At 31.9% G+C, this 14,620-nt stretch overlaps 1 protein-coding gene across 1 annotated transcript; it reads left to right on the top strand.

Annotated features, from left to right (window-relative positions):
* Positions 1–3,897: 3,897 nt before the first annotated feature.
* Positions 3,898–5,959, top strand: LOC120078561 (expansin-like A2). The gene is made up of 4 exons (XM_039032837.1): positions 3,898–4,009; positions 4,170–4,282; positions 4,408–4,586; positions 5,575–5,959. The coding sequence occupies exons 1-4, from the start codon at positions 3,898–3,900 to the stop codon at positions 5,957–5,959; spliced, it is 789 nt and encodes a 262-aa protein (XP_038888765.1).
* Positions 5,960–14,620: the final 8,661 nt, after the last annotated feature.

The raw sequence follows: 14,620 nt of genomic DNA, 5'->3' as shown, positions 1-14,620 counted from the left end.
ATGCAATCAGAAGAAATGAGACATGGGAGTTGGTCAAATTACCAGAGAATAGAAAAGCTCTTGGAGTCAAATGGATCTGTAGAACAAAATTGAAGCAAAATGGAGAAGTGCATAAATACAAGGCCAGACTCATAGTAAAAGGTTATAAACAAAAGTTTGGTGTGGATTATGAAGAAGTTTTGTACCAATAACTCGCTTGGAGACTGTTCATTTAATGTTAACCCTTGCAGCACAAAATAACTAGAAAGTTCATCAAATGGATGTCAAGTTAGCATTTCCAAATCGGTATTTAGAGGACGAAATTTATGTTGAGCAGCCCCCTGGTTATGCCAAAATTGGAGAAGAAAATAAGGTGTGTCGATTAAAGAAAGCATTGTATATGCTAAAGCAAGCACTAAGAGCCTGGTACAAATGTATCGATGATTTTTTCTTGAAGGATGGTTTCAGAAGATGTCCATATGAACATGCTCTCTACACCAAAGATGAAAATGGTAATTTCTTGATGATTTGTCTATATGTTGATGATTTAATTTTTACGAAAAATTCAAACATGATGATTGATGAGTTCAAAGAGAGCATGAAGAAAGAATATGAGATGACTGGTATGGGTTTACTTCATTACTTTCTTGGTATTGAAGTTAAACAAGGTGATAATGAAATTGCAATTTCCCAAAAGAAGTATGCAAAAGATTTGTTGGTAAAGTTTAAAATGGAGAATGCTTATCTTGCTAGTACTCCTATGGAACTGGGTGAAGCTTTTGATGCCACCATCTATAGAAGTCTTGTTGGAAGTTTAATGTATTTAACTAGAACTAGACCTGATCTTATGTTCTCCATAAGTTTATTGGATAGATTTATGGCATCACCAAAGAGGTTATTGGGAAGCTGGAAAGAGAGTTCTTAGATATATTCTTGGAACTGTTGATCATGGAATCCACTATAAAAGGAATGTGGATAATGTTCTTGTTGGCTACAGTGATAGTGATTGGGTAGGAAATATTGATGATTTCAAAAGTACTTCTGGGTATGTATTTAATATTAGTTTTGGAGCAGTTTCATGGGCATCAAAGAAGCAGGATGTTGTAGCATTGTCAACAACGAAAGCTGAATACATTTCTTTGTCTACAGCTAGTTGTCAAGCACTTTGACTTAGAAAGGTACTACATGAATTGAAGTGTCCTCAAGAGAAAGGGACCGTCATGTTCTGTGACAATAAATCATCTATTTTACTTTCGAAGAATCTAGTTTTTCATGGAAGAAGCAAACATATACAAATCAAGTATCATTTCATCAGAGAATTGATCAAAGATGGAGAAGTATATATCAAGTATTGCAAGACACAAGATCAATATGCAGACATATTCACAAAAGCATTAAAGACGGACTTATTTTTGAAAATGAAAGAGAAGCTCGGAGTCAGGGAAGTCTAGCTTAAGGGGGCATGTTAGAAATTAATAAGCTAGATACATTATGGATAACACATTCCTAGATACATTTCTAATTTCAAGATACATGCATTTCTAGTACATGAATGGTATGTATACATGTACTTCATTTATTTTGTGTCTTTTAGGAAGTGTCTCTTGAATACTATCTAAATAGTTTATTTCCCTCATTTGTATGCAAGAGAAAATAATCAAAATCAATAAAAGCAAATTGAAGTTTGAAAAGAAACTGAGTTTCAAGAGAACAATATTCTTCTCATGTGCGTTCTTTAGTTTTGTAAGAGAATAAGTTTCTTCTCTTAAAAGTTTGTGAGATTTAGAGTGAATTTAGAGTGGGCTTGTCAACGTTTTCAACAGTTTTTACATCTTTCTTCGTTCTAATCTCGTCTCCTAGAAGTCATTGAAAACAACATGTTTCTCGATCTAATGTGGAATCTAAATATGGTGGGATGTCCAATGCTACAGCTTAAATTATATAGGTTCAGTCGGTTCTTTCTAAGGCTGGTACATGCATTATGTCCCTCTTATTCTCCTATGTGATCATTTAAGTTCTACATACATGGCAGCCAATCCTATTCATCACAATCGAACGAAACATATTGAGATCGATCATCACTTCATCCGAGAACGTATTGCTCTTCGTCATTTAGTTGTTCGGTTTGTGCTTACGAAGGACCAACTAGCTAATATCATGACAAAGGCATTGTCATCCACTCGATTCTTTGGTCTTCGTACCAAGCTTACAGTTCTGCACAAAAACTATTCGCTTGCGGGGAATGCTAGGATATTCTCTATGTTCTATTTCAGACTCTTGTTATTTTCTCTTTAGTCCTTCTACAATGCTGATATTATTATATTTTATTTGTATGTTGTAATTAATTAGTGTTGGACATGTGTACCAACCTTTTCCTTTATATATGAATATTCTCTGCCTGAGAGCATATTTCCATTTTCATTTCTTTATTATATTTTAAATATTATATTTATATGAACTAATTGCACCTATTACATAAAATTCTAGAATTGTCACTATTTAAATTGATATAATCGAATGTAATTGCTTTAATTTGAAGATTTTTATTTTTTTGTTTATACATGTGTTTTTTTTTTTTTTTTTTTTGTACAGCTACATCAAACAAAAATTTTGTTCTAGATTTGGAAAAACAAATTGTTTTAGATCTAAAATCAAGTTGATCCGATGAAGTTTATAGGAGGCAAAAGAAAGCGATGAGGGAGAGGATGGAGAGATAGATTAGTCTAGTAACTATAATTAATATCTTCTTTGCTAACTCATCCTAAAAATGGCCTAAACTTAACACATCATCAATTAATTATCAAGTTAAATTTTCGTTTAGTCAATTAATAGTCAACTTAGTTTAGAGATCATTTAGAATTATTTTTAGACCTCAAGATCAACTAAAGTGTCGTTTTTGAAATTTTAAGGACCAAATAGAAACTAAACTTGAACTTCGGGGATAAAAGGAATAATTTGTCAAAAAAAAATGAAAACTAGAATTGTATTTTATGTTTTAAAATATGTGTGTTTGTTAGTATAGATTCAGAAATTTGATCACAAAATAAATAACTATTTAATATGTATTTTATAATATATATACATATATAGCTAGAGTTACTCACTAAATGAAGTTGAATATATTAACTATTATTAATTAATTTATAAATATGAAAAAAAATTCTGTAATTATTTTTTCAATACCGTCTAGTTTATAATATATTATATTATTATATATTCTTTATTTCACGAAATAAAAAATAGAGTTATTTATATAATATGAAAACTATATGGATCTTATGTTTCTATTTTTTTTCTTTTAAATATAATTCAACATCTTAAATTTCGTTATCATCATTTGATTTTTGAAAATTAAGCTCTATGTTATGTAATGTTTTCAAAATATCAAACTCGATTTTAATAATTAAACTAAAAACAGTAGTTTTTTCTTTAGATTTTGATTAAGAATCTAAATGTTTATTTAATAAAACTAAATTAAACCATGACAAAAAGAAAAAGAGAGAAAATAAGTCTAAATTTAAAAAATCAATGACTAAGAACAAAAAAAAATTACCAAATGTAGCCTTCAAATTTCAAATTCACATTTTGTTTACAATAAAAAAAATATATTATTTTATATGATTATTGTATTATAAGTGAATCTTGAACGACCAATTACCACAGGCAGAATTTTATTCAACGAGCTGACTGAAAAGAAGACGGTTTTTTACTCCAAAAAAAGTCAAAATTTTCAACACAAAGTTTCCCATTGGACTATTTTTGCTCTTTTTCTTTGATTCAAATCCCATATACAACATTTATTAATTTATTGTCAAATTCTCCCAAACATATTTCCAATTGCTATATGCATCCTTTTCCTACCTTTTATCCACCTATATATAGACACAATCTCACCTTGCTTCCTCCTCACACTTCAATATGGCTGGGTTTCTCGGCTTTTTCTTACTCTTCTTCATTTCTTCAGCTAATGCTTATGATCGTTGTGTTCATTTTTCTAAAGCTAGTCGTTTTTTTCAATCACCTACAACGTGTAATATTTTCTTTTTTCGATGTTTGCTTTTTAGGAGCTCGTTGTTGTTGGATTTACCAAGCGACCACAATCTTTATAACATACATGAATTACTCATTTAATTCTCAATTGATTTTGAAACGGAGATCACAACTAACTTTATCCTTATTCGGTGGATCAGATGGTGGAGCATGTGGTTATGGAAACTTGACATTGAAATTTTCTAAAGGCTATTTTGCTGCTGCTGTGCCTTCCCTTTACAAAGAAGGAGCTGGTTGTGGTGCATGTTATCAAGTATTTCAATAACTTATATCTTTTATCATCATTGATTTGCTTATTGTTAATTATATAGAGATTTATGCATTTAAGATCAAGAATCAATAATGAATTAATTACCTTTTTTTAAAAAAAAAAATTAGGTAAGGTGCAAAAATAGAAGGCTTTGCAATACAATAGGAACTAGAGTGGTATTGACAGATCAAAATAATGATAACACAACGGATCTCGTTCTTAGCAAAAGGGCTTTTTTTACAATGGCCCTTAGTGGAAAAGGTGGAGACTTGTTGAACCTTGGAGTTGTTGATGTTGAATACAAGAGGTAGGCTTTTCAATATCTAAATTAACCAAACATATATAAACACATTATTTTTATTTTCTTTTATTATTATTATTATTATTATTATTTTTTTTTTTTTTTTTTGGGTTTTATCCCCCGTCAGTCAATTGATTATGAAATGAAATTTCATGTTTATTTAAAATGTTATAAGAAAAGCACCATCTTATGAGGCCATGTCGAAAATTCTACATTGAAAAGATGAAATATCGAGGATCTCAAATAGAAAAGAGGAAGATATACCGCACAATCTTTATAATAAATGTGAGATTACTTCTTTTTTTGCCAATTAATTTTGAGACGAAACTTGTTTAATTATCCAAATATAGTATCAAAGCCTATCAAACCCAAACAACTAGTATTCAGTTAAAAAAATTGAGATTTAACCTAAGAATGATAAATAATCCAAAGATGCACTATTTTGACGGGGTGTGTGTTAGGGATCACACTTAAAAAAAGATTTGTAAACCTCACAATCTTTATAATAAATGTTATAACAGAAACAAAATCAACAAGCAAAAAAGGCGTAAACGCGTAAACAGTAAACATTGACACACAAAAATTTATGTGGTACAGTTTACTAACAGTAGTTTTTGTTAGTTACATCTTGGGGAGAGAGAAATCAGTTTTATTATTAGAGAGAAATATCAGATAATATAGATATGAGGCACTAGTAGGGTAAAAGAGTTTATATACAACATCCCCTCTAAACCCTAGACCCAAAATCATAAATAACATATAATGTATATATTCCATATTTGGTCATTCAAAACGTCAACTAATAGTTTCAAAAAATTCTAATAATAAACATGATCGAGTTATACTTCTCTTATTATCAATTGATTTTAAGATGGAAAACTCTATATTTACATTATACAAAGAACTTTTCACAATCTTTATAAGTTACGTGAGTTATGCTTTTTTTTAGAGTCGAGACGTATTGTTTGAATGAAATTTTCTATACATCTTGCAGGGTACCTTGTGAGTATACAAACAAAAACTTGTTAGTGAGAGTGGAAGAATCAAGTTATAATCCATTCTACTTGGCAATAAAATTCTTGTACCAAGGTGGACAAACAGATATTGTGGCTGTGGACATAGCTCAAGTTGGTACCTCTGAATGGAGTCATATGAAAAGAAGCTATGGGGCAATATGGGAAACTAACAATGTACCTGAAGGAGCATTGCAACTAAGAATGGTGATAACTTCAGGATATGATGGGAAATGGATTTGGGCAAACTCTGTTATTCCTGTTAATTGGAAAATTGGAAGAACTTATGATACCAAAGTTCAGATCAATGACATTGCAAAGGAAAGTTGTCCACCATGGCAATGTGGAGATGGGAAGTGGAAATGATGGAAAATGATATATATATGATTCATATACAAAGTTTCATTTGAATAATGTTATTGTTATCTTATTATAATTAATAATTTATGTTATTGATCCTTTGAGAATTATATTATCAAATGGGTTTCTGATTCATATTCCTGTGTTTTAAACTTGAAAGAAATTAGTTTCTTGCTTCTTACCTTTTGGGTTTAGTTTCCATTTCGGTTTTTAGATTTCGAAATATTACGTTTTTAGTTCTTAAATTTTGAGTTTGGATTCAATTTAGTCCTTAGGTTTCAAAATATTGCAATATAATTTTACCCTTAAAATTTGATTCATGTTTTAATTAGGTTTTTAAATTTCAAATTTTCTAACTATAACTTTGATTTTTAACTAAATACCTACTTTCAATTTTTGGCATTGATTAATTAATTTTAAATAATTATGAAGTGATTGTAAATTGAATTTTAATAATGATAAAAATGGTGATACTTAATTAATTATAATTCTTTTATATTAATTTAAAAGACATCAATCCAATAATAATTATTTCAGAGCATGAGATTAACTTGAGGCTTTTAGATATGATAAACGTCGTGTCTAGACATAAAGTTAATATTTTTTTTTATGTAATTGAATCAAATAGACACAAAATACAAAATACAAAATTAAATTAACTTACCTATTAATAACATGATAAAGTTTGAGATTTTTATACGAATGATCCAATTTCAACGATAAAATAACTGGAGCCCTAATGCAATATTTACCACAAGTGTGATTTTTTAAAAAGATAAAGGATCATTCAATCAAGGTCGTGGGTGCTCTCTGATCACCAGGATATTATAGTGGACCCCATTCAATTTTGAAAATTTTAATTTTTACAGAACCCCGAAAAACATAAATACATCTATTTTTAAAAAATTTAAACTTGACACATTAATTAGTAACAACATAAATTGAAGTACTTGTATTAAGAGCAATATATATAAACTTTACCTAAAACACTATCCAACCTTCTTCCGTTGTCACGGTGGGGTGGCACTTGCGATCTTGATTAGCCAACTGATGACAAAAAAATGAAAACCGAGTTTGAAATGAAAATCGCATTAGGGTTTCAACCATTTCATGATGGATGTGACGTTTTTAATATTGGGATTGGTATTCTAAATATCTTATATGCCCGAAGTTTATAAACTTGTATAAACAAATTGTTATTAATAAAATTATTATTATTTTATATGTGCATTAACTCAATCTAATGAACTAAGATTCTAGGTTATTTTATATAGCTTAAACATACAGATGAATCATGTTTAAGTAATAACCTAAATGGTTTATAGTATATGGATAAGGTTGTTAGAGTTGATGCCGTAAATCTCATGGGTTCTATAATTTGTAATTATAATGTACAAACGATTTATCTATTTCATAAAATATGAGGTATTTTATTTGACATTTAGTAGCATTAACCCACAAAATCAATAAACAAACACCTAAGGTTATTTTCTATAACTTAAGTAGAGACATACGGATGGATTGTGTTTAAGTGGTAACCTGAAGGGTCTATAATAGAAGGATAAAATTGGGTACCTTATCCTGCTGACACTACGAATATGGTCCGTTTTGTAGATGTTACAATTGTTGTAAAGTGCTACGGATGATCTTATCCTAATCATTCATGTAGAGACATGTGAGCGGAGGTGTTCTATACAAAAGGGTTTGTATAAGACCGGACCACGAGATGATTAGTATCATTACATAATGTCGTTAATAGTAGAGACTTACATTTCACCAAGATGAGCATAGGTGATATGACCTGAATCTTGAGTGAGTTGTAAACTACTGCTATGAAGGTGATCCTTTGATTTGTATGGGTGAGAGTGGCTAGATTGTTGACTCAGTAACCCTACTATTTTGGGGATTTGTCTGATTGGGGAGCTAGGAACACAATTACACAAGATGAAATTCACTCCTTCCCTGATGTCGGGGTAAGTAGATAAATTGCTCATTTAAGAGCTAATTTCAGGGCTTGAACAATGTGGCATCACACCCTCTCTTGGCCCGAGAAGGGTTTGGTCATAGTTGGACTATGGCTTATTGTTCATTAGAAGGATTAGTGGTACTTAAGAAGTTAGATGTAACTATAAGGGCAAAACGGTAATTTTGGCCGAACTGTACTTATAAGCAATTTGTGCAAGGTCATCGCTCTGTTGACTGGTTATATCCAATGAACACAGAAATATATTTATAGTGGGAAGAGTGCAGCTGTCTTAGTGGAGTGACCGACAGTTAGTGAAAGTTGGGTAATTTAATTAAAGGTGTTTAATTAATTATCCAAGTGTCATTGGAGTTTCAATCTATAGGTCCACAAGGTTTCCTCTGTAGCTTAACAGGGATTATTGAGAATTAATTTTGGATTAATTTGAATTGCTCAAATTAATTGAGGGAATTAATTATATATGATATAATTAATTTAAAATAATTATATGTGATATAATTAATATAATATATTTGATACATTATAATATAAAACTTATTTTGAGAGGAACTAAATATTTGAATATGATTCAAATGCTAATTGTATGGATGGGATTCATATAATTAAATTTATTATGAATTGGATTTATATTAAATATCATGTATTTTTTAAAGAAAAAAAACCATAGGTAATATTGTATTTGATACAATATAAAAACTATAGGTTATGTGTTATATTTGATATAAAATATAGTTTTAAATTTATATATACATATATATATAAAGGGACGGAGTTACAACTTCCCTTCCCTTAATTTTCTCTCAGAAAATCGTGGTGTGTGGGGGGGTGGTTTTACGATTGCTTCATCTTCTTCACAGTAGAGGATCACAGGATGTCTATGCATTGATTGCTCTCTCTGGCTTGATCTCCCTATAAGAAAACATAGAAAACTCTCCTCTCTCCCTCTTCCAAGAATTAGATAAACCCACAACTCTCTCTGTAATTCTCAACCCCTAAGGAGAATACAAAAGGTTCTATTGTGATGGTGTCCACGTTGAAGTTTGTTTTTGTATGAAGAGTTCATGACCAATTCTGAGGAAATTCATTAAGATCTTGGTTCTTCAAAGGTTAGTAAAATTCTAACCCTAATCTTCCTTCTTAATTCAAAAGCATGTTGTAAAATATGTATGATGTGCATAATGAGTTCTTTGTGTATTTTAATTATTGTAAAATTTGAAAATTGGGAACGATTTCCGCTTCCACATCGAACTTCATCGTTCCCTTCAACTTCATCGTTCCCTTCATTGTTCCCTTTTTTGTTCCCAATTTTTCAATTTTTTGAATTAAATTATAGATTGATGGTGGGTTCTGTACATTTTATGCATTAATGTTGATGAATGTGTATGAAATGTATGTGGTTTGCAATTTATGGATGTTTTCGGGATTGGACTGTGTAGATTCTTTGCTTTCTTTAAAAATTTGGTGTAACGGTCCGATTTTGTGGGCAAAATTATTGTTATAGAGTCTGTAATTTCATTGTCCTTGTTGTTCGTGCTGATTTCGGTGATTTTCTGGAGAAAATGAGGCCCAACCAAAGTAGAAACGAAGGAGTTCACATCTGTACAATAGGCAGTTGTATAGTAGCATTGCAACGTTGTGCCCTAGCATCACGATACTGCGATGCGCCAGACGGAGATGGTTTTTTGTAGCATCGCGATGCTCGGGGCATAGTATCGCGATGGTCTAAGACGGAAACTTCACGAGATTCATTGAGCAGTTCGTGATGTCTGGTGGTTCAGTGACCGGTTTGCGGGCGATTCGAGTTTTGGACGATCCAGTTGGTGCGGTTCAAGGTCTGGTTCACCTGTTTTGAACCGTTTCAACTATTATTTGATGTAATGTTAGTTTTTCTATTAATTAAATTAATATAAAGATTATATTAACTTAATTGATGGCTTAGGAGTCCAATCCTAGTCCAATAATTGTTCTTTAAATTATGCATTTGATATGTGGTTTACTTTATATATTTATATGTCATAATGTATGTCATATAGTAAAATCCTACCATAGGCTATGCATTTATTCATGCATCATTTATATTATAATTATCATAATATATAGTTGCATGATTTAAATTTTATAGCATGCTCATGCATCATATAATATAATTGTTATAATATATAATGCAAACATTAATGACATTTTTATGCATCATTTATGTTATAAATGTTATAGTATATAATAACATATTTGAATGAATGTCATTAATTTTTTCATTACTTTAGTATATAATTGTTATGTATGTTGAGTAATGAAATGGAAATTGTATGAAGTATGTCATTACTTTGGGTAATATTATAATGATTATAATTTTTTTCCTAAGTATGATATAGAATGCACTTTATGGTTTTAATTTATTTCATTTATTTTATAATTGTTATAATTAAATGAAATTATAAATTAAAATTAATAATTTAGAATTGCATGCAAACTTAGGTTAAAATCATTTGTTAAAAATAATTTAAAATATAATTCACATAGGCCTAAGTTCACAATATTTCTATTATGATTAGAAATTAGTTTAATCATTTTAATCAGTTTAATAGGATTAAATTGATTTTAATTAAAAGATTAAAATTGTAGTAAATGTATCTATAAGGGTTTTTCTGAGGCTAGTTCTGTCTAAGTTGGGGTATTTAAGTTGACAAAAATAGAACACCCCTATCTGAAAACTTACCTGAAAGGTGAATTAGATATATCTACTACAAACATGCAGTTATTGTTTAAAGATTATTAAAATATTTAAAAAACATTAATCAAAATTGTTTAACTATCCAAAGTAAGTATTACTTTTGGGCAAACTTAAACAATCACTTAGTAATAATAATTAGTATTTTTCTAAGTTAAATTAACTCTAGGTAAAACACTAAGTGGGAGAAAAATTGAGTATATGATACTTCATTTTTTCTTTTCATGTTTCTTTCTCACAGTATATACCGTGAGATCTATACTCAGCCTCAAGGAACCTTTGCTTGTGTCCCCCTACGGGTGGTGTTTGTATAGGTCAATACCAAGATGAATGGAGAGAGTTTTTATAGTAAGTGGGAACCGAACGTGTGTCAACACATCCCACTGTCTCTGTCATTAGTTTGTAGTAAAGTTTCATGCTCGGTCTCATGGTAACTTTTCTTGTGTCCCCCCTACGAATGACATTTGAATGACTCTTTACTCAAACTCCAGAAATAGATAGGGTTGATTTAGTTTTTGCCCAAATCGGTTTTTCCCTACGGTTGGCTCATTGGGGTGGAACTCTAAAATCTAAAATGAGGGGTTACATTTACAAGAAAATGTTAATCAAGTTAACAGTTTCTGGACCGAATAATGGTGACTGATATCAGTACCAAGGAGTTGTTCTGTAAATTGGTTGAGATGGTCTTATTTTAGTGAATGAGTACCTAATCACCCTATCTTTTACCCTACCTCACTGAAACATCATTGCAAAATAGATGTCACATAGGGTGCATTAAATTATTTTGCTAAATTTTATTAGTTTTTCAAACTGGGTAATGCATGGATTACTAATATAAATAAATTGTATGTTTTCAGCAAATTTTCCAAAATGACTTTCGCAATATTAAATATGCTCACCATTGACAAATTAACTGCCGATAATTACATCACCTGGGAAAACATTATTAATACAGTTCTGATCTTCGATGATTTGAGATTTTTTCAGGTGGAGGAATGTCCTCCAATCCAAGCGCAAAATGTCGCTCGAAATGTTCGGAAGGCATATGAGTGTTGGGTAAGGGAAAATGAAAAGGCCCAAGTGTATATCTTGGCAAGCCTTTCTGAAGTCTTGGCCAAAAAGCATGAGATCATAGAGTCCTTGTCGGGAATGTTTGGACAACTGTCCGCACAATTCAGGCATGACATGACGCTCTTAAATTCATTTTCAATGCCCATATGCAAGAAGGGACATCTTTTCGAGAACATGTTCTCAACGTGATGGTCCATTTTAACGTGACATAGATGAATTGGTCTTTCATCGATGAAGCCAATTAGGTTAACTCCATCTTGGAAATCTTACCTGAAAGTTTCCTACACTTTCGTAGTAATGTTGTTATGAACAGAATTGACTACAATCTGACCACTTTGTTCAATGAGCTGCAGACTTTCCAATCCTTGATGAAAGTTAAGGAATAGAAGGATGAGGCAAATGTTGCCTTGTCCTCTAAAAAGTTTTTCAGAGTTTCGACCTATGGAACTAAGTCTGTGTCTTCCTCTTTCGACACCAAAAAGTGGAAGAAGAAAAAGAGTGGAAAGGGGAAAGCTAACCCATCAACTGCTGTCCAGAAGGGCAAGAAGGCCAAGGTTGTAAAGGAAATTTTTTTCCATCGCAACGAGGAGGGACATTGGAAGAGGAATTGTCCCAAGTACTTGGCAGAAAAGAAGAAGGCCAAGCAAAGTAAATGTGATTTACTTGTGTTGGAGACTTGTTTAGTGGAGAATGATGATTCAGCATGGATAATAGATTCAGGCGCCACTAGCCATGTTTGTTCTTCATTTCAGGAAATTAGTTCCTGGCGGCAACTAGAGGCTTGGAGATGATGATGCGTGTAGGAATTGGGCATGTCGTCTTAGTTACGAAAGTGGGAGGACTTCGATTTTGTTTATAGAAAACATATATTTTATTAGATAATGTGTATGTGTTTCTAGGCTTGAAAAGGAACTTTATTTCTGTAAAATGTTTGCTTAAACAAAAATACTCTTTAAATCTTAATATAATTAAATGAAGGAAATCAGACATGAGGATTTCCATGAGAAGCGGAAGGATCGTTCTAAATTCCATTTGAAATTGAACATACGCAATCATAGTCTTAAAACGGAAACTTACAAGTCATGCAACAACTAGAAATTACAGCATACTAACAAGATAATCAAGGGATAGAGTATGCGTACCTTTGAAGAACCATTCTTCAAACTCCCTCGATCACTCCAAGCATCCAAGAACAACAACACGGCCCTTGAACATAACGACTAGAACAACAGCACGAATACAATGATCACGAACCCATCGAAGGGCCTCAAGAACCTCAAAATCAATCGAGTTGAGTGAGGACACCACCACAATGGTTACCTCGGTATTCTCAATGTGAGAATCCAGGAGTTGTGGGCTCTGTATAAACTTGGTTAGAGGAAGAGACTGGAGAACAACAATCGTGTAGATGATTGAGCAAGTGGGAGATAAGAGTTGTCTATCGTATAGACGATGTGCTCAATCGTGTAAGATGGCAGCCTATCGTATAGACAATGCCACGCAAACGTTTAGCTACGATCAGCTGAATGAACTATTGTATAGTTTAAGTCCACGATCGTTTAGTCTCTCTATTACTATCACTTAGTGAAACACTTTCACTTGATAGCCTTATCCATGAGAAACTTTCCAAACCAAGTAAATAGTAATTTTAGGAAAACATTTTTCCTTTTATCTCATGGTTACCATAAAACCACCAATAACCTCACACTCAATTGGTTATTAGAGAAAAAGAGATAATTATCAAATAACTAATATTATTATAAATAAATATGATAACCAACTTACCATAATATATTTATAACCTATAGTTTTAATATTTCATCTCATGAAACATATAGACCATAGTTCTTTTTCTATTTTATGGTACTTAATGTAAATCATATTTACATTAATCATGCACTTGATGTATCTCGTACATCATACCAATTATATCATATATAATTGAAATTCCTCTTATCAATTTGAACATTTTAAATCAACCCAAGAACTGATTCTCAACTTGAATCCATTGAGCTACCAAGGGGACCTTATGGACTTGTAGCTTGAAACTCCAACGGTACGTGAATAACTGATTAAACTCTTTAATCACGTGATCCACCATCCGTTAACTATTGGGCACTCTACTAAATACTGATAGTTATACTTTCCTCACTACATATATATTTTTTGTCCATATCAACCAATCAACAATGTGATAACCCTTCACAGATTGTTCGTAAGTACAGCTGGCCCAATTTACCGTTTTGCCCCTGTAGTTACATCTAACTTCTTAAGTACCACTGATTCCTCTAATGAACATAAGTCATAGTTCTACTATGACCGAGTCCTCTCTTCCAAAGAGAGGATGTGGCCACTATGTTCAAGACTTGGAATCAGCCCTTAAGGGAGAAATCTATCTACTTACCCCTGCTTCGGGGTAGGAGCTGTCTCTTATACACATCTAGATGTGTATAAGAGACAGACAATGTTCAAGACTTGGAATCAGCCCTTAAGGGAGAAATCTATCTACTTACCCCTGCTTCGGGGTAGGAGTGAATTACATCTTGTGTAACTAAGTTCCTAGCTCTGCAATCCGACAAATCTCCAAAAAGGTAGGCTTGTTGAGTTAGCAATCTGGTCACTTTCACCCATACTAATCAAAGGATCGCCCTCAAAGGCAGGAGTTCCTAAAACACTCAGGATTAAGATCATGTCACCTATGGTCGTTTAAGATGAGATGTAAGTCTCAAGTATCAACGACGTTATATAAAGAGACGAATCATCTCGTGGTACGATCTTATACAAACTCTTTGTATAGGATACCCCACTCGCATGTCTTCACATGAATGGTCAGGATCAGACCATCTGTAGTAGTTCACAATACTTGTAAATCTCTACAAAGAGG

This window comes from Benincasa hispida, chromosome 5 (genome assembly GCF_009727055.1).
Source record: "Benincasa hispida cultivar B227 chromosome 5, ASM972705v1, whole genome shotgun sequence".
Lineage (NCBI taxonomy): Eukaryota > Viridiplantae > Streptophyta > Magnoliopsida > Cucurbitales > Cucurbitaceae > Benincasa > Benincasa hispida.
Note: the sequence above shows the minus strand (reverse complement) of the source record. Positions and strands in the feature narration are given on the sequence as shown.

Excerpts from the sequence above, each read along its gene's own strand:
- LOC120078561 (XM_039032837.1), top strand. The coding sequence starts at position 3,898 with ATGGCTGGGTTTCTCGGCTTTTTCTTACTCTTCTTCATTTCTTCAGCT. Across the intron at positions 4,283-4,407 it reads GTTGTGGTGCATGTTATCAA|GTAAGGTGCAAAAATAGAAG; the intron begins GTATTTCAATAA and ends AAAAAAAATTAG. Across the intron at positions 4,587-5,574 it reads GTTGATGTTGAATACAAGAG|GGTACCTTGTGAGTATACAA; the intron begins GTAGGCTTTTCA and ends TACATCTTGCAG.